General features: G+C 44.8%; 1 protein-coding gene across 1 annotated transcript in view; it reads right to left on the bottom strand.

Moving 5' to 3' along the window:
* Adamts18 (ADAM metallopeptidase with thrombospondin type 1 motif 18) overlaps positions 1–17,303 on the bottom strand; it is a 133,019-nt gene extending 115,716 nt beyond the window's left edge. Inside the window, exons 1-3 of the mRNA XM_057753875.1 lie at positions 17,214–17,303; positions 17,024–17,111; positions 13,565–13,878 (exon numbers count right to left, since the gene is read on the bottom strand). Coding sequence (XP_057609858.1) covers positions 13,565–13,878; positions 17,024–17,111; positions 17,214–17,303 — 492 coding nt within the window. The remainder of the gene's footprint in view (positions 1–13,564; positions 13,879–17,023; positions 17,112–17,213) is intronic.
* Between the last annotated feature and the right edge of the window lie 3,982 nt (positions 17,304–21,285).

Below are 21,285 nucleotides of genomic sequence, written 5' to 3'. Positions count from 1 at the left end.
TCTCCTAGGTGATCCTAAATTTCATCAGACTGACAATCATTGTAGATCAACCATCATACATGCTATCTCACCTGTAACATAAGGTTACAGATGGCAGATAGTTCAAGATGACCATGAACCTGAAAAGGCAAGGGATTTCCTTTGTGCCTGAAGCCTGCCCTAGAATGAGCCTGAGAGACTTCTATATTTGCATTCTACTGTTGTTCAAAAAATGATGGCAAAGAAGCAGCATGTGGCTACCCTATCAACTAACTTGAAGCACTACCAGTCCAAAGTGCAAGCTCTCCTATCCATATTCTTTTGCTCTGTAAAGAAATCTACTTCCAGCCTCTTCAAACTGTAGGCAGAACTCAGTTCCTTTGGGGGGACAGAAATGAGTCTCTATTTGCTTGGCATTTATCAGTCAAAGACCACACTGGCTCTGGAGGCTGACTGCCTTCTGACATGGCCCCTTCCATATCCAGAACTGGCAAGTGAGAATCCCTCATGTGTTAAGGCCCTCTTCCTCTGAGCCCCAGTGATATTTGCCTACAAACTAGACCCATATTCAAAGGGCTTATTGGACAAGGTTAGACCTTCCTGGAATGATCCCAAGTAAAGGCTAACTGATCTGGAAAGTCTTATACTTGTAGCATCTAGTTCCAGTGACAGGGCACACCGCTGGAGAAGGAACATGAACAACAGAGGCCATGCCATCCTAGGCTTTTGCTCTCTAATATGACAGCCCTTTTTTTCCTTCAAAGTCACTACTCTACAGGTAAGTAATCTATATTCCCAGATTGCTCAGTTATACCCACACAGCATTTCCATGTAGTATTTCTGTAAGTTCCTGTGAGTCTGAAGTTATTTTAAAATCAAATGTTAGGGCTGGTTCAGTGGGTAAGGCATGAAGGCTTGAGTTGAATTCCCCAGAACCAGTGCAACAGCATGCATCTGCAATCCCTTTTATTGCCAAATAGGAAGTTGAGACTGGAGAATCCCTGGAAGTTTGAGGAACAGATAACCTGGTATAGGAGGCAATGAAAAACGAGACGTACTGGCTTTGTGGGAGCCTAGGCTGTTTGGATGCTCACCTTACTAGACCTGGAAGGAGGTGGGAGGTCCTTGGACTTCCCACAGGGCAGGGAACCCTGACTGCTCTTTGGGCTGCTGAGGGAGAGGGAGTTGATTGGGGGAGGGGGAGGGAAATGGGAGGCGGTGGTGGGGAGGAGGCAGAAATCTTTAATAAATAAATAAATTAATTAAAAAAACCGAGAGCTCCTGTTTCAAGGTGGAAACTGAGGTCCAGCGCTTGAGGTTTTCCTCCAACCCTAACAGTGCAGGGTGTGCCCTTCCTGACCAACATCTTTAACACAAGATAAAAATTTTAAGACTCAAATGTTATCCAGATTGACCATTTCCTCAAAATTGCATCACCAGTGAGGGAGATAGAGCTGGACTCCTAAATCTCCTGGCACTTTAAAGTCAGTCTGTCATCTTAAGTTGTTATGCAAGCTGTTTCTGGGATGCTGATGTGTCTGAAGTTTATGCTTTTTACATAGACCACAGGCTTTCAAGCTTGGCTTTACTTCAGGACTATTTGAGAAATCTTTAAAAGATACTCATGTCTTGGTCTCATCTTTAAACTTTCTGTTTCTGTGGGTCTGGACAGGTATCTGAACATGAGCATCCATGATTTTCCAGCTGTCTGGACTAAAATCAATTGACTGTTCTAGACTTTAGTCATAAATAGTAGTGTTATGTTGTAATAAGAGCAGCGGGGCTGCGTCCCCAGCACCCGGCTGCCTGCATGGCTTTACCCAAAATAATTACATGGAAACTGTATTCTTTTAAACACTGCCTGGCCCATTAGTTCCCGCCTCTTATTGGCTAGCTCTTACATATTGATCTAACCCATTTCTAATATTCTGTGTAGTACCACGAGCTGGCTTCCCAGGAAAGATCTTAACCTGCATCTGTCTGGAGTGGGAGAATCATGGCGACTCCCTGACTCAGCTTCTTTCTCCCAGCATTCTGTCTGTTTACTCCACCCACCTAAGGGCTGGCCTATAAATGGGCCAAGGCAGTTTCTTTATTAAATGAAAGTAACTCCTCCATCAGTGTTACACATCTAATATTGAGCACCAATTTGTATTTGTCTTATACACAAAAAGAAGTCTTTTACAAGAAGTGGATTCATCCTACGCCAATGAGTTTTACTGCAAAACAGAGGCTGCAAAACCCAGACCTCCTAAGAAGCTTCAGAAATGGGTATTCACATACTGCAACATGAGAGGGCATGTAAGCAATATTTAACTTCAGTCCTCTCTTTGACATGCATAAAGAAAACCCAAACTTATCCACAATACAAAGGATTTGTGGTCATATCTGCTCGTAGAGAAATTAATGTTGAGTTACTCTGCACATGCACCCTGGAAGCAGTAAAATAAAATACAAACTGTGGACGAGGAACTATAGGCTCCCAGGATGACCTTAGGACACTGCTTACTCTATTACAGAACCTGGAAAGCGGGCAGACACAAACCCCTTCAGCAGCTTATCTCAATCTCTTTCAAGTGCCATCCCTCAAAGGAGGGCACGCACATCGCTGGCTCCTCATACATTAGTGATGTCCACATCTAATTTCTTTCAGAAGACATGCCCCCTTGACTGACACTGGGAGAAGGGCCAGATCAAGTATTTCAAAGTTGAGTGGCATGAATAAGCAATCAAAAGAATTCTACTGAAAGTAAGACCCTTAGACACTTCAAAGCATCCCTTCAGGAGAGGTGGCCACATTATCCAGGCCGAACACTCACCAGGCCTCTCTTCGAGCATTTGAGTATATTCTGCTCTATAACTGGCTAAGAAAACCGTGGGAACAAGCTTTCCTGGGAGTAACTTGATGTAGCCAAACTCGTGGGTTCGTAGACAGTGTTGTGTATGAACTCCAAACAAATATTTTTGGTCATGAAAGCTCTAAAGTGTAGGACTATCATTAGGCCTGTTTATATTTGGACTTCAAGATTTAATCAGCGCCATTTTCTCTTGAATTGTTTATTGCTCATGGTGGGAAACCACGCAATTTTCCAGCACATATGTTCTGCTGGAGGGGGCTCTTTGAAGCCACTGTCTTGGACCCATGCAAAACCAGAGGAAGTAAGTTCTCAACAGTTTTGCACATTGGACAATTAAGGTTATAGTGACAATGACACTTGGTGGCCAATAAAAGCATATAAATCACTGGCCATGACTAGTATCCTGTATCTGATCTGCCAATATTTCATAAGAAAGGGGGCTCTCTGCCCTAACCTTGCTCTCAATAAAGCACACCTCTCAATGTAACTGAGACACTTGCAGATACATGCATATTTTTATAGCAATAGCAAAAATCCAAACAAATAAAAAATCAGGACAGATATAAGCATATAAACCAAGGCTTAGGGGTCATCTCCAAAGAAGAGGGTAGAAAGAACCAGAGGAATGAAATGATGTTTTCTGGACACAAAGGACAGTTATACATATGAACCCACAACAGCTGTGACAGCATGAAGCTCAAGCCAGACAAATCACCAAGGTGGAGGAGAGAGGTAAGCATGAAGTCCAACCTCTAGCTGAGAAGCTACTGGCAGCTGATAGCTGCTAAGTGAAGGACAACTGAGACCTGCTAAGTATGTGATCCATAATAGGCTGCTCACATTCAAGGGGACAGCACCACACCTAAGAGTATTTGGGGAGCACAAATTGGACTGGATGGCTGTCTGTGTAAGAGGACACGAGGCTGGGTGGGAAGAGAGCAGAGGTGGATCTTGGGAGGAGTTAGGGGAGGGGTGAAAATGATCAAAATTTTAAAAATAAAATGACTCCAAAGGCAGGCACTTTTTAAAAAAATCTAACTACTACCATCATGATTAGGGTACCTAGATACAAGTGTCAGTGAAAACAGTCACTCCCCCCCCCCCACACACACACAATAAAGTCATAGCACAGGCACGGTACAAATAAGTTGAGTTGACGAAGAGTTTCAAAGTAGTAACTGTCAAGCCCTTAGTTTGCTCTGCATCATCCTAGATCACCTCTGCATTAACTCAGCTATGAACACACAACAAAGAAGAGGAGTTTTGTTCTGTTCTTATTTTGATGAGCAGAGCCATTAATTCAATGAAGCCCCAAGTCTTATAGGCAGGTGAAGGCAAATAAAGTCTAGAGCCCCACACACTTGTTCTTAGCCGTGACACATCTGTGGCATTAGGGATGGATAGGTCAGTGAGATGAGTAAGTCAGGAACCCAAGGAAATGTCAGAATCACCTAGAACTCAGAAGGCTCTGTTTGTGGAAGGAAGCCAAGAGGGGAAAGTATCGTTGAGAGAATAATAGAAAAGGGTATGATTATACAGCTGGATAATTCAGGCCCAGCTTTGCTGAATGCTAGCAATTCTAGTGGAAAAGAAGAAAGGAGGGAGGGAGAAAAAGAAAAAATGGGAAGAGAGAATGGAAGTAGAGGAGGACGGAGGAAAAGATAGTGAGCTGGGGAGAAAAGGTATGGGAGAAGGAAAGGATGGATTAAATCCTTTCAGAAACATCTGTATTTATATACATAAACATATATGTGTGTGTGTCTATACATATGTGCCATGTGTGTATATTATTACATGTGTGTCTATATGGTAGTTTGGAAGAGATGTCCCTCATAGTCTCATGCATTTGAACACAGTCTCCAGTTGGTGGTGCTATTGGGTAGGCTTAGGAGGTGTGGTCTAGTTGGAAGAAGCACATCACTGGGGGCAGGCTTTGAACTTTCAAAGCCTTGAGCCATTCCCACTTCACTCTTTCTGTTTTCAGCCTGCAGTTTAAAATATGAGCTCTTAGCCGCTCCAGCTACATGTTTGCTGCCTGCTGCTGTGATTCCCTGGTATGAAGAACTCTTATCTCTCTGATACCATGAGTCCAGATAAATGCTTCCTTCTATAAACGGCATTGGTCATGGTATTTTTTTTATCACAGCAATAGAAAAGTAACTAATACTAAACACACACATATATATATGAATTGGTGTGTGTGTGTATATGATATGGATGATATATTATATTATATACATCAATATATGTAGTTTGAGATAAAATGTCCTAACCACTGCAGTCCTGAGCAGTTCAGATAAGCATACACCACTTGTTCTAGTAATTGCTGCATGATGATTATTATGACAAACATTCATTCACAAAAGTACTTGTACTCAGGCTGATGAAGGGAAGACACAGCAAACAATAGGTTTTTGTAATATTTAGGTGCAAATCAACACACTAGCATTTAAGGCCTAAAGTGACCATTTTTCTCTCTCACTCTTTTTTTAACCAGGCACTTCAAAAAGATATGGAAAAGTAAAGACAACAGTTCAGGTCCTACTTCCAAATAATTTACAGGCTCTGTATATAACCCGGGTGTTCATGCTGAATAAAATAAACAATTTCAAAAATAGCCAAAGTGGGTATTGCCTGGTAACTTCTGACTTTTGTACTGAAGCGGGACCTCATGCTGGCACTCAGAAATTTTGGGATCTTAACCAATCTGATTTTTAGGTTAGGGAACTTGATCATTCAGGGGGGAATGGGCACTCATACAGGGTCTTTCTTGTGACCAAATATTTGTGAGCCTCACAAGCGAGGTCCCAATCAGACCCTCAACTTACAGTGAAGACGTCAAGCCCACAGCGGGTGAGCAATGTACCTCACTGCTGTGCAGGCAGTGAAGGGAAGAGCTGGCTCCGAGTCTGAAGACAGAAATCTACGATCAATGTGTTGATCCCCTTCCTCCTCCTCACCCCGACCTCAGTAATCCTTTTTCTTTTATTCTTTCTTATTTGATAAAATGGTTCCTCTCCCTACAAGATTCCCAACCTTCACACCAAGAGGGTTGCCAACCCCAAAGAAATTCTTTTCCTGTTCTGACAGGCCTGCCTGGAAAGGCTTCAGGACAGGGGGGAAAGAGTTCAATGGCCATTTCCTGGCCAGACCACCTCCTAGTTCAAAGTCAACAATCAAGCAGAGAGCAGCTACCGCGTGACAAGTTCAGCACTCACCAGGGGTCTCCCTCACCCTCTGCCAGCGGGCATTTCTATGAAACACAAGAGAAACACGAGGCCTCAGGAAGCAAGCCTGGGATGCCAGGATGCCCAGGATGCCAGGATGTTCAGGATGCCAGGATGCCTAGCCCAGGACCCTGGAGTCAAGTATGGCCAACAGAATCACCCAGAGGGAATGGTGCTTAGTGGCTATATTATGACAGGCAGGTACCACAGAGGGAGGCTGGGCCCTTCCAGCTCTCGTGAGAGACCCCTCAGGCTTGCCTTAGCTACTTTGGAGTCCAACTCCCTGGCAAGAACTGTGGTCTTTGGGGGAAAAAAATTTTTTTTTAATTTGGTTTGGCCTTTTGCTCAAAGCCTTGTTAAAAGCAAATAATTCTCTTCACAAATCATGTCTTAGGAGAACGCAAAGGAAAAAAGCCAAGAAAATAAAAGGGTCTTTTTACCCTTGATGAATTGAATAATAGCCTAAGAAAACATCTTTGATTTGGGCCAGCCTATATTAAAAAACATGTAAATACAACCCAGCCTAATCTGTAATTTCACATGATCCTCTCAAGTGAACATGACGTTCCAAGGGGGTGGATGTAATTCAACAACCCCTGCTAGCTAACAAGGCCCCTCAAAGCAGCAGAGCCACAGGCTAAGGGCATTTAACTTCAGCCCTTTTATGAATGGAAATCGGCTTTCTAAAGATGACACGGCAGGCAGTGACCAGCGACAGACAACTCAGTGACAGCTTTCTGAGTTATAAAATACTTTTGAAAAGCGGACATCAAAGCTCCCTACCGCCTATTCAAATCCAATGGCTTCGAAAGCTCCTTGCAGGGACCCATGCTCTCCTGAGAATGATCACTGCAGCAGTCACAAGCTGCAAAAGGCCACCCCCGAAGAAAAGACACAATGGGACATCAGGGCAGCTAGCCACGGAGCAGATAAAGGAAAGAGAAAGCAAAGGAAAGCAAACGACAAAGTTGGATGCTGCACCATGAATCCAGGCTGGAAAGGATTCTTGAGGCAGCCTTGGTTATGGTATCCACTCTGCTGGTAGCCTCGGATACAGTTGAGGAGCCAGGACAACGAGCCAACACCAGTCAGAAGGTTCGGTGGCAACAGCAAAGCGGTTTTCCCATGTGGTCAGCTGGTCTTTGCACAGATTATCAAAAGTCAGCAGACCCATGCGGTCAGAGACTGCTTGTGTGGTTTCCACTTGATAGCCATGTGAAGTATAGAGCTTGGTCTAGGTTGAATTTATTAAGCAAAAGTATATTTCTCCAACTAGAACAAACCATGGTTCTCAGAGAGGTCAGGTACCAATAAAGTGCAAAATGACCTTAGGCCTAGTAATTGTTTTTATACTGAAACAGGGACCCTGGAATACGATGTCAACCAGAAGTACAGTTTTAAAGGAGTTAGATTGGTCAGGCCAGTATCAACTCCATCTTATGGAGACTGAAAATGCAGGTTAGTGTATTAAAAGATAAGAAGTGGCTAGGGACTTATACCCAGTTAATAGAGTGCTTAGTCCACACAAAGTCCTGGGTCCAATCCCTAGTCTCACTTAAAGCCATTATGATGACATAGGAGGTCAGGAGGATCAGAACTTCAAGGGCATCCTCAGTTACATAGGATGTAACAATTACATACAGCATGAGCCACAAGAGACTCTCTCTCTCTCTCTCTCTCTCTCTCTCTCTCTCTCTCTCTCTCTCTCACACACACACACACACACACACACACACACACACACACAGGAGCACATGGGGTTTATGCAAAGAGAGGCAAAATGGCTCTGGATACAGTGTTCAGTAGATAGAGTGTATCTACCTGCCTTTCATGCACAAAGCCCTGAGCTTAATCCCTAACACTACACAAAAACCAGACACGGTGGTGTCTCCTGGCATTGCAGGACTCAGGAAGTGGGAACAAGAGGATCCAATGCTCATGGCCATCCTCAGCTACATAGTGAACATGTGAACAGCCCGGGTGCTTATTTCTCTTCAAGCCCAGTGACCATGAAACTCCTATCCTTAGAGGGTGGTCTTTTTTTTTTTTTTTTATCACATTTAGGATGCGATGCAGAATTGGGGACAGCACTGTGCTCCTGGTTGCCTTGTCACCATGAACCTATGCAGAGACTTTCTTCAAAGGGGAAAAGAAACCCACGACCAAACATGCTGGAGAAAGTCTAAGTTTAAAGAGAATTAAAGCGTTGTTCGTGACATAGGACAACCTGACTCACTGACACATGGGAGCACACATTAGTGCTGAAGGCTAGTGTCTGGTACTACCTTGCCCAGCCTCTCCCTTTTCTGAAGATAGAGCTTGTGCGCTCTTCGCTCTTGAGCTCTGCTGAGCTTAGTTCAGACTAAGATGGGAATTGTTAGGTCTAAGAGCCCTGGTGCTGTTTCTCTTGCAGGTGTTTTTAATCCACATCCCTTGGGTTATTTATAGCCAAGCGTAGCTATGAAACCAAACTTAATTAATACATTAGGTTGTTTTGTGAGTGTGTGTGTGTGTGTGTAACTGGATTACATGTCAGGCATGGACTGTGTAGGTGACAATCTCCTATTATAATGCCAAAACATTAGATTCTAGCCCAGAGAGATGTCTCAGCAACAAACAGCCGTTAAAAGTACTTGCTACTACCGTGGAGAAGCCGGGTTTCATTCCCAGCACCCACATTGTGGCTCACAACTGCCTGTAACTCCTATTATTGTGGACCTAAGATGATCTGTCCTCTTTGGGTACTGCATATATAGATTGCACACACGTGTATGCAGGCACAAACTCAGTACACATAAAATAAAAATAAATCTTGCTTTTAAATGAAAGGTTTGACACATCTGTCAGTGTGTCAATGGTGTCTGTGTCCTCATTCACAGCTTTACCGTCTGTGAGCAGAGTGGTGTCTGCCAGGACAGAAGTGATAAACAGCTACTGGGTGACAGAATACATGAGTTAATATAGCTTTCCCAAACATCCTCAAACACAAGTGTTCACGATAACTTGTTCTCAACTACTAAAATACACCAAAAACATTTAAAAATATATATATCTTTCTGGGGCCAAATTCCAGTTTGAAGAAAAGGAACCCGAATTTCTAGAATGTCAGACAAAGCTCATCAAGTGGCTTATAGGAGGCAAAGTCTCTCTCTCTCTCTCTCTCTCTCTCTCTCTCTCTCTCTCTCTCTCACACACACACACACACACACACACACACAAATGAAAAAGATCCCTAAATCAGAATATTTTAAAACAGTAAAATCTTTGAAGAAAGATATGGTCTGATGGAAAATGGAAATAAAGAACACAGGTGAACACAGAATGTGTCACAGTTTCACAGCAAGGTGAGGCTTCCTTACAACAGCCTTGGCTTGCCCGAGGTCATGACCTGCTTTCTCACCCCTGGAGTGGGTAGAGGGGTGGTTTTGTAGCGTGGAAAGGACATATGTGGAAGGCAGCTACAGGTGAGGTTAATATGTAACCCCGTGGTTCTGAGACAAAGGCTGCAATTCCCAATGCACTCACCAAGTTTAAGGTCACCAGGTGGAATGGGCAGGGGTGACCCAGAATAGACATTCAGAATTCAAAGGTGGGAATCACCTGCAAACTTAACGGCAGGCAGGATTCACTGGCTCCTGCTTTGTGAGTTACTGAAAGTAAGGGACAGCCCCCGGAACTACTTAAAGTGAATTCTGTTGGCATGGCAACTGTACATTCCAAGAAAGTATTAGAAGTATTTTAAGCACTGGGTAATTTTGAATTATTCAGGGAAATCCCCTGCTGGAGAAATTCCAGCTGGAGTGTGTATGTGCCTACCTTCCTGCCTACAAGAAGAATATATATGTATTTTAGTACTATAATCTTACTGCCCTTTGTGTTTTCTTCTGAGGTTTCCCTAACAGTCTAGGTAGAAGCCAGCTTTCCTCCTGGCACTTTGCCAGATCATTTAAAGGTGACTGATTACTTTCCTAATACATTCTGCAAGTACACTGGGAGATGCCTATCACATCTAAAGGGATCCTGAAGCCAACGGTCTAGCCCCACCCTTAAAGAAACCCCAGACAGAACCTTTACACAAAGGCATTTCATCTCACAGTGTCATCTATCTCCTATGGGTATCTGGACCAAGGGATGAAGAACTGCTGTATCCTCTGACACCCTAACTTTCCGACTTGTTGCTCCAACAAGCCTATTAGACACAAGTCCATCTGCTGAACGTTTGGATCATCTATGATGTTCTGAATCCATCACTGTAGCTGTCAACTAACCTCCTAAGGGGATTTATGAGACTCCCTCTTGACCAAAGATGCTTACCAGTATCTGTAGGTAGCTAGAAGAGGGAAGAGATGACCAGTCTCTTTATCCTCATCTCTCACTGCCTCCTCAATGTGGTATCTTCAGAGGATTTCACATGACTTGCTTTTGCAAAACCAAAGAGTTGGATAGTCACAGTAAGGAGGATGCTGAGCTAGTAAGGGTGTTCCACTTAGAATCCTTGTTTCTATCTACTGAGAAAGGAACACATACCACTACTTAAGCTGAAACTACGTATTTTATAGCTTATCTTTATATAGTAAGGAGAACATTAAAGAAGGCATCTAAATAGCCAATAAGGTTAAAGGTGATATTTCATCCATCAACCATCAGAAAGATGCCAATTACAACGTAGTATCCAATTTCACACCTGTAAATTTACTAAGATGGAAAAGGCCGATATTGTCAAGTGCTGGTGCGAACAGGAAACACCCAGAACTTTACCACATTAAGCGTAGATTGGCACATATTTTTGCTGATTCACAGGACCAGCTAAAGCTTCACCTATGCCTACCTGGACACAGCAACTTTACTCTATGCCACAGAATGAGAACCACAGCAGAAACAAACAAACCATTATGGGACCCTCATACGAGGAAGTACATTATGATTCTACTTAGGGGACAATTTTTAATAAGCATAAATAAACCACACAATTGGTTAGGGCAAAATGGTTACCTCATGTGGACAGTAAAGAAGGCAGGAGCAACCGAGGGCCTTCTTGGGACACTAACAATGTCCTATTTGATCTAGGCTCACAACTATGGATGTGAACTTTGTCAACATTAATCAAGCCTTATCATTATTTTTTGTGTTTTTCTGTATGCACATTTTAGCATTCCTCTGCAGACATTACCCTTCCACACAGCTCACAAAATTAATATGGATCCGGGTCACCACATGCCAGTGAGGTCCATCCTCTCTCATTTTGCTTCTTATTATTGGGAGTTTAAGAACTGCACAGGTGTTTGGTGGGGGAATGGGAAAGGGATGGCAGCAAACTTAGGATAAATACATTTGATTGTTCCCTACCTCTTACCTCAGAGGCTCTACCAGGGTCAACAAATTAGATCATCAGAGTCAGATGTCTGGAGATTGTAATGATTGCAAAAGTCATCTTACATGGCTGAGAGCCAACCAAGGTCCAATGAGGTCACGATAACTACATCCATACACCTGGGTTGTTGAAGGGCAGGGACAACCTATGCCTTCCACAGGACAGACCTCAATGCCAGCTGCTTTGTTCACACCATGTAAAGGTTGGAAAACTTTAGCCCATTTTCATTCTTCTGCCATAGATGATAATTTGTTGCCAGTTCCAAAGTGAACCTCTTCACTAGAAAAGGCCACCTGATGTCTATCCATGAGATAACTGATCAGAATTCCTACCTCCCACAAAGAGCAGAATTCCGAGGGCTGAATGTGGAGGCTACGTATTGTAAGAATGAGGAAAGCTAGAGACTAAAGGAAGATTTCACACATGAAACAGTTCCTCTCTACAGGTCTGGGATGAAATCTCTCCAGTTACTACGATTTTCAGAACATTTAAAAGTTTTATTTATTTTGTATGGATGGTGAATGTGTGTGGGTTTTTGTGTACCACTGCATGCATGTAAGGTCAGAGGAGCTGGTTTTCTTCTTTCATTAAATGTTTCCCAGGGATTGAACTCAGGTCATGAGGTTTGGCAGCAAACATCTCTACCTACTGAGCTGACTCCAAGGCCACAGTCCCAGTTTTGGAGATGAGGAAACTAAGGTACAAGGAGAGCCCACTGGTCGGTGCTGGTTTGATAATGAGAGCCTGTGCTTACTGCTGTTAATTGTGAGTGTTTGGAATGAGAGGGTCTAAGGCTCTGTGGTGTAGTGAGTGACTCTTGAGGACTTTTGGAAACTGGAACAGGCAGAGAGCAGGAAACACAAGGAGAATGTGAGAAACCAGCAGAAGACTCGCCACAAGACAGCAAAGAACGAAAACTAAGACGCATCTGTGCATGGGTGAGCACACGTGTGAGTAACCACGTCTCAACACACAGGGAATTGTTGAGCCAGCCATCACTCAGATGAATCTAGGTTAGCTTGGAATTGCTAACTCATTGTTTTATTTTGTAATTTAAATACACTAAAGAGTATAGTGACTGTGGTTATGGGTTTGGCAGGATTTCAGGACAACACTTTGAAAAAAAGATTTAACTGGAAAGTCTTAAGTAGTGAAGAATAGGGGAGCCCTCATTCACTCCCCGTCCACTCCCCAAACCACGCCCCTGGCTTAGCCAAGCTGTATCCCACATGTACATCACCAGCTAACTCCCAACTGGGCTTTCTTACATTTTCCTTCTTCCAGCCACGCCACAGCATGAGCACCATGTGTCTCCAGTACCAGCTCTGCTGTCAGCCTGAGACATTTCTCCATGGCGACATGAAATGAAAGCCTGCGATGTCATTTACTGCCTTGTCTACTTGATTGGATTCTGAGTATCATTTACATGGATATTCTTGGCCTGGTGTTTGACACAGAAAGATTATACAGAAAGGAAATCATGCTCACCCCAAGTGCTTTGGAAAGGCCTGCCTCCCTGGGTACTGCATTTTATCCTGCTGGTCCCCCCACACCACCCCACATTCTAAGAGGATGCCTTCTGCAAGCAGTGCAGCACCAACAGATTTTTCTAAGGAAAACCAAAGCCCCCCATTCCATCAGGTTGAAGGCAGGTTAACTCTGGCTGCTGAAAGCAATTTTAGATTTGAAATGCAGTTTTCCCCCTTTCAAAGCAATGGAGACGCCATGTAGCCTGTTAGATTTATAGAATTCCTAGTCTCCTAAGACTTTGCGAAGCGAATGGCATCCATCAAATTAATTTCCTTGGGGATCGTCTCAAACATGGAGAATGAAAGGGCCCAGGCCATTAAACATCAAAAGGAAGTTCTAAATGCTCATTAAACTTCTATTATATTTTCTTTCTTTCTTTCTTTCTTTCTTTCTTTCTTTCTTTCTTTCTTTCTTTCTTTCTTTCTTTCTTTCTTTTGCAGAGAGCAGATTAACTCAATTGAAAATATTATACGTATCAAAGCTGACAGTGTGAATGTGTGGAGTTGGTTGGAAGAGAAGCTTAGTGCTGCAGACATCTGTTCATTCAAGTTACACAAAACACGAGAAGCATGAGCTCCATTAGACTGGGGCAGACTTACCAAGCCGGCACACGTAGACACAGCAACAGAGGACGAGCTGTCATTTCTGATAAATCCCTGATACAAACACTGCTGTGCCTCGGGTTCCCGAGTCTCTGAAGCACCATCCTTTCCAAGTACCTGGACTATAAAGTGACTGCTCAAAATTGCCGAGGGCTTAAGCTCTAAGTGTAGATCCTGTCCAAATGCTGAAAAGCGGTAGTGCAGGGAGCTGCTGGCAGCGTGTGCCGATCGCCTTTTCCTGTTGTGCAAAATGTCCTGTGAGATATACGACCCGGCCGAGTCCACTTCGACTGGCGTGACAAAGACGTAATCTGTAATGGAAAAATTTAGCTGTCAGAACCCAGGGCCCAAGATGCCAATGGGTCAGTTTCCAGCAGGCTGCCCCAAAGCTCACAAAAATCCTTGTTCCGTGCACCTAACAGTGAAGAGAATCCAGAGGGGCTCCTGTGCATTGTGTTTTGTGCCACCAGGCTCTACCACCTTAAACCCCCACAGCTGGGGATGTGGCTCAGTGGTGAAACCCTTGTCCAGCATTAAAAAAAAAAAAGCTACAGAAACTAAAAGCTAAGCACAATTGTGATAAATTTCAAAAATATTTGGGTGAAAGGTCAATATTCAGTATGAAAAGAAATACAGGGACTCTTCGTGTATTAGCCATGGAGCATCTGTATGTAATGCTCATGATGGTGACTGACAAAAATTTATCAATATAAAGTTGTAAAGGTTAGTAAGTGGGAATTTTTCTTCTGGCAATTGATAGCCTTGTTTAGGTTGCTCTGAGGATAGAAACACTACAAACAGGTCACAAAGTGTGCCATTTCTGAAGACCTCCTCAGCTCATTAACAAGGGGCAGTCAACTCCCCGCCCCCCCTCAGTGCTACTTCGCAGGAGAACAGGACTCCAACACTTGGGCTCTCCTTTACTGTTTCGAGCAGAGCAGCTTCCAGGGAGGCCTAAGCACAGCCTAGGCAGAAACACGCCTCCAAATCTACAGAAGCATCCTAGATAGAGGCTGGTGTTTCAAACTGCTCAGACATGTTGGAGGGGGTGTGGCGGATCAGGGACACCTGGAAAGGCATGTTTAAAAATGCCTTCCCCCTGGCTCCCCTGAGCAGCACTAATTGCTGTATGATCTGGGGGTGTGTAGGGGGGCGGGCGGAGAGCTAGGAAACAATTTGCTGCGGGAAAGAGCGGAGTCGGTACACTGCTTTCTTTCACAAACCACTGGAGTTGAAAACATCGTCCCAGAAGATGATGTGGAGCATGCCCTGTGCACATTAAAAAAAGAGGAAAAATGTTCTGGGTTTCCACTTTCGAGGCACACACAGAATGGGAGACTAATTTGGAAAGTGTTTAGAAAGATTCCTAACAACTAAGAGGCATGTTTGAGTCACTTGGGTCCTTGGCTCCCAGAAGAGAAAAGGAAAAAGAAAGATTTAAAAAAAAAAAAAAAAAAAAGAAGTTAAGAAATCCTCCCCTGAGCAGTCAACAACAATGAAATGAAACATCATTTAGGAGATGCTGAGGAATCAGGAAGTTTTAAAGTGTGTAGGGATCAAAACACAATATTCTAATTATATTCTGATTAGGCTCACATTAGCAAAGAAATCTCAACATTACAATAATGAGCCCTGTTTCCTTCTGGACCATGTGTGACTTCTAAGGCGTGGCCAACTCTTTTATGGCTCCTTTCGCCCTCTTTCTTTTAAACTAGAAATACCCTATCATTGACATATTTTTCAGAAAATAAAAGGAAAAATGTGTTCCCCTCAAAATTGAGCAGGACACGTTTTTATTTCTCAAGAAATTCCTGATATGTTGCTCTGAAGGTATGTAGCTGTTGATTAAAGCCAGCCTTCTTTTCTCTCTTTTTGCATGAGAAGACTTTTTTTCTCCATCTGCCAGAGTCAGACCCGACTGCATAGCAGCCATTTCTGACATATGCTCCCGACAGTTCCCACCGTGTCTTCCTCTCCTCCTTGTGCACAGCCATCTGACGCTCCACCTGCTCTTAACTTGGGAGTGTCAGCCAGTCTTCCCAACCCCTCGTCCCCTCCCCACCCCAGACACCTGCTATAAGTTTGTTTCCAAAAGAGGAACTAACAGCCTGTTGGTGACATTCAGTCCTGTTTGGGAAAGGGGGCAGTGAGAGGTCCCTCACAAAGACTGATGTGCTGTGTTGGTTCAGGTGCTTTCAGGGGCTAGGAAATGGAGCCCAGTGGGCGGAGTTCTTGACAAACACACAAGAGGCACTGGGTTCAATCCTCATGACTAGATAAACCAGGTGTGTTGGGCATTCCGGTGAAACCAGCATCAGGGAGGTGGGGGTAGGAGGACCCTAAGGTCAAGGTCATCTTCTCTGAAGCTAGACTGTGCAAACTCTGACTCCAAAAACAAACCTAGTAAGTCCTTATAAGCCATGCCTGGAACAGAAGGGCTCGCTGGCCATTACTTCCTGGTGAACAGGAGGGAAGTTTTAGAAGCTTCTGACTGGCTCTGAGGGGACAAAATGAAGACTTCATAAGAGTGTATTTCTGGGTCCTCTGTCCTCTCAGTACGCATTCTCTGAAAGCCTCTGCCCATAATTCTAGCACCTTCCAGTCTCAGAATGACCCCTTGCATTTGAACAAAAGAATTCAATCCTACAACGATGACAATTTATAATCCCAAGAAATCCACGTTGGCCAGTAAAGTCTTGCTTAAGAGCCTGGGGCAAACATGAATTGTTCTCCTGCAGCTGGTGGGAAACACTGAAAGCAAGGGTTTCCTTCTCTGGGAGCATTGTGAAGTTAATAAATGAGAAAAGATGGAGTGTGCTCTGGACCTTTGGAGTTGGGGGACTTAAAAGACAGAAGCAAGGACTTGAAGCACCTAGGGCTAGTGTTTTCCACCGAAGGGCGTCTTTGGGCACCATGGCACAATGCCAGTGGAGAGAGAAGGGAGGGACAATGGGAAAGTGGCAGGAGGGGGCTCACCCCCTCTCAGCCCCAACCAGAATTTGTTTCTGTGGCTTTCCCAGGAGAGGAAGGAAACGAAGCCTTTTATCAATTCCCTACTCGGTGCCCACTTCCTTTCTAATTTCTTACTTAAGTTCGGATTATTTTTCCTAACAAGCCATCTGTGAAGGAGGGAAATTATTTTCTCATCTATGTGACTCGCAGCTTGAGGCATTGATTTTCTGATAACTTCACAGACCTTCCCACATTTCCCTTCTCCAACCAGGGAACCTTTTCTTCTCTCTCTCTCTCTCTCTCTCTCTCTCTCTCTCTCTCTCTCTCTCTCTCTCTCTCTCTCTCTCTCTCTCTCTCCCCCTCTCTCTCTTTTACACAGTACACACCTGCCAGGTTAGGAGGTGCGCCTTTTTCTAACATTTCTCTCTCTAGAACACAAAGGGGACAGACGGGGTGAGGGGAGCCCTTGCGGGACGGTGGAGTACAGAGAGGGCAAATACGAACCATCATTTAATCCGCTGCCACCGCTGCTGCTGTCACTGGCTAAGGCGAAGGCCACCGAAGCACAGCAGAGGCAGCACAGCTGGAGCGCCTGCAAGAGAGAAAAAGGTGACACCCGCGTGTGAGCAGCGCAGCGGGTAGGGCGCCTCCCTGGTCCCGGCTGTGCGGCGCGCCCCTCAGTAGTGGCACCTGCCTTGGCCAGACGCCCTAGTCCCACGGGGCCCCACGGCGGTCCGGGATCGGCAGCCCGGAGGGCGCACGCGAACAAGAGGACGCACTCCATGGTCAGGTGCGGACGCGGTGACTGCTGGAGGCGCGCATTGTCCCCAAGGGCCGCGGAGCCTCAGGTGCGGCGCCAGGTGCGAGTCGCCGCTGCAGCTCACATGGCTGCGCGGGAGCCTGTGAGCCTCCTCCCTGCTCCGGCCGCGCGGGCCTGAGGCGCTCCGGGGTACAGGATCTCCCAGAGTCGGATCTGCAGCTCCCGTGGCGGGGAAGCTCTGTCGGTGATGCTCGCGGGTCTGCTGCGCGCCTGTCGGTGTCGGGGTGATTGTCTGCGGCTCGAGCAGAGCAGCGCCAGCTGGCTCCCCCAGCGCGCCCGAGCCTAGCGCCCGCCTCTCCTCCGCTCAATGATTGGCGACCCGGGCCTTCCCTGGGCTCGTCCGAGCTCCTGTACAGCAAAGGGCGTGGGATTCCTGGGCCTGGGCTCTGAGGGAGGGGAAAGAGGGGGCGGGGAGGCCGAGTGGGAGTCAGGGGGAGGGAGGGACCGACGCATGGCCAGGAGAGGGAGGGCAGCGCTCAGGGTCCGCCTTGGGATCCTAACTTAGGAGCACAGAGAGATGAGCTGAGAAACTGGAGACTCAGGTAAGGGGTGTGACTTCTGGGAAAGTCTGGTGATGGCGAAGAAACCCAGGGTTCGCTGGAAAGTTTCTGCAGTTTTCTCTTTCGCGGCATCCCAGGTCCTGCCCAAACCAGGTGGCAATCCTGAACCTTTGATAAAGAGATGTGTAACCTGAAGTTTGGGTGCACTCAAGATCACCCAGCTGTCCAGAATCCCACCAGTAACTGGCATATCTAGGGCAGCTTGAAGAAGAAACAGCTAGCGGTGAATAGTCACTGTTCCCAGTATACGAAACAACTCCCCCCCCACCACCACCACCACGCCCCGCTCCTAGACAAATTGAATCTTTTCCCCAGGTACCCAAACCTCTTTACATTGACCCTAAGAAACAGACATTAGGTGTTTCTGTATAACTATCCGTTTATTTGCCTTTATTTGATTCTTTTGATCCTTACAAATTGACTGAAAAGGAAAAAAAAAAAACTTTTTTTTAATATGAACTATATTTTATTAGACTCTTGGGTTACTTGGTTTTCATATTGTTTTAGATTATTCGCCCACAATATGAAAACCAAGGACTGACCATGCAAGAATCATAAAAATAATCTTTCAGGGAGCCTCCAGCCTTCAATCCACACGTGTTCTGAGGATTTAGGTTCGTGAGACAGAGTCATTATTGCCTTCTCCTCGTGTATCAGTAACTCTAGTCACAATGGACATGACTGGTCCCTGGGATTGTCATTACAATGGCATGGTGAAGTAGTTCTCTGTCTACTTAGAGACAGAAAATTGTACCATTAGAGAAGTCTCTGCTATGCTTTCTCATACTCAAACTTCTGACTCTAACGATGATCTTTAATTTTCAGATGTGTGGGAATAAACATCTGGATTGCACATCTGGATTGCACATCTGGATTGAACAATGTTCATGTGCAATCCAGATGTGCAATCCAGATGTCTATTCCAGATGTCAATCCAGATGGTTATTCCAGATGTCAATCCAGATGTTTATTCCAGATGCTCAATCCAGATGTTTATTCCATGTTCAATCCAGATGTTTGTTCCAGATGTGCGATCCAGATGTTTATTCCAGATGCTCAATCCAGATGTTTATTCCATGTTCAATCCAGATGGTTGTTCCAGATGTGCGATCCAGATGTTTATTCCAGATGTCAATCCAGATGTGCAATCAGATGTTTATTCCAGATGTGCAATTCAGATGTTTATTCCAGATGTGCGATCCAGATGTTTATTCCAGATGGTCAATCCAGACGTTTATTCCAGATGTTCGATCCAGATGTGCAATCCAGATGTTTGTTCCAGATGTGCAATCCAGACGTTTGTTCCAGATGTTCAATCCAGATTTTATTCCAGATGTGCAATCCAGATGTGCAATCCAGATGTTTGTTCCAGATGTTCAATCCAGAGGGGACTAGGATTTACCCGCTAAGAGAAAGGGCACAGCATACACACAGAGCTTTTGAAGTAGAGAAGGTGTTTGCCCTGGGTGGAAGCGGTAAAGAGACCAGAGACAAAACCATCAGGAGGCTGGATGAGAGGGTCCCTGGAGTGTTGGCAGGAGTGCAAAGCATACAGGTATAGTGGGGCAGGAAGCTTTGGATTTCTCTGTGTGCTATGTGTAGGGAGCAGGCAATGTCAACTCCAAATATCAGCCAATGGGAAGCCTGCTGAGCATGCAGACAGACCAGAGATACCGAGGCAAACAGAGAGGAGAAAGTTAGGATACTGTGGCCAGCATCAGAGTGCAAAATGATAGATCTTAGACCAACGGTGATAACAGGAGACAGCCCTGGTCAGTCCCCTGAACATCATTTAAAGGCGGTCCTTGTCAATCTTAGAAGAAGTGATAGGTCAATACACACAATCTACTTTGTTGAATGAAATAACGGATGATTATAAGCTTGGACTACAGAGGCAAATGTGGCACTTATTTGCTGGGAAGGAAGAAGCATGGTTTCAAAGTGAGAAAAATCGGAGTTCCATAATTCCCGAGGGTTCCCTAGGGCCCCTGTCTTAAAATAGGTTAAGCAGGAATCATCATGTTTTATCTAAAGGGTGTCCTAAGAACTTAGTATATTTTTCTAAGCATTTCATAAGTAGGCTTTAAAAATAAGAGCAGAATATTTCCACTACTTGGTAGAATATTATGTTATGTGAAACTCACATATGCATCAAAACTGTCTGTGATGCTGAGTCAGGATCCATTGGGAAGAGCACCCAGAGATGAGCATCCAGCAGATTGTGACGGGGTGACTCAGTGTGTTGGGTGACTTTACTAAAGGACTGGACACTAAAGAAAATTAGACATCAAAGGCATTCAGTAAAAAGCCACCCCACTCCCCATGTCACTAACCAGCAGACTGAACAGCAAAAGGGGACTGGGGTCAACAATGCATGCAACAGCACCGAGCAAACACAAAAGGAAACAGAAGGGACACTTGGTCTCTCCACAGTCAGCTGACAATAACTGTGCCCCTGGCAAGGGTTCTTCCACTCGTTTGCAAGAGATTACCCACATCCTTTTAGACTGCCTCTTTTGATGGCTAAGTTCAGGGCTAGAATGCAAGGCTCATAGTCAGAGGGAAGACATTCATCCTGTCCTGGAAGGTAGGCAACAGGTTACATTGTGTCTTCAGTCAGGAAGCAGAGAGATGAATGCTGGTGTTCAACTCACTGTGATTCAGTCTACGATCCAACCCATGGACTGGTACCAACCACATTTAGAGTGAGGGTTTTCATCTTAATTATTAGCCCCTCCTCTAGATTACTAACGGATACACGGAAATGCCCACAGGTTTTTCTATTGGGTTATTCTAGAGCCTGTGAAATTGTCAGTTAATATTAACCTACACACACACACACAGAGAGAGAGAGAGAGAGAGAGAGAGAGAGAGAGAGAGAGAGAGAGAGAGAGAGAGAGAGAGAGTTAGGACAGATTCCCAGGCTGGGGGTGAGGGAGAGGTTGCCCCAATGAGAACATGAACAGTGTAGTAGCTCCTAATCTCAGTCTTTTCTCCATCAATATGGAGTCATTGAGTGCCCATCCATTAAGGTCCTCAGCCTCCTTATGAACCTAATGGAGGTGGTTCATCCCCCTCAGTGTTTTTCCAGTTCTTGTAATCTCATAGATCTCAGTCTTCCAAAATTTGGTTCAGTTTCTGAGACCCATTTCCTATATCTCCATAGGTATAGCAATCAAGTTCTGATTGTATTTATTTACATACGAAAGCGTCCAATCCCTCCTGCAGGGTTTATATACAAAGATTTGGAAAGCTTAATTTCTGGGATTGCCTTTGTGCATTCCATTTTCTAGGAACTGGGCCTGCAATACGTTTGCACTACCTCTAGATGGTGACAGAGGGTCGTCAGCATGGGGTCCATCTTTGAAGACAGGAGTATTTTATAG

This window comes from Chionomys nivalis, chromosome 21 (genome assembly GCF_950005125.1).
Source record: "Chionomys nivalis chromosome 21, mChiNiv1.1, whole genome shotgun sequence".
Lineage (NCBI taxonomy): Eukaryota > Metazoa > Chordata > Mammalia > Rodentia > Cricetidae > Chionomys > Chionomys nivalis.
This window is presented reverse-complemented; position numbering and strand designations above follow the sequence as displayed.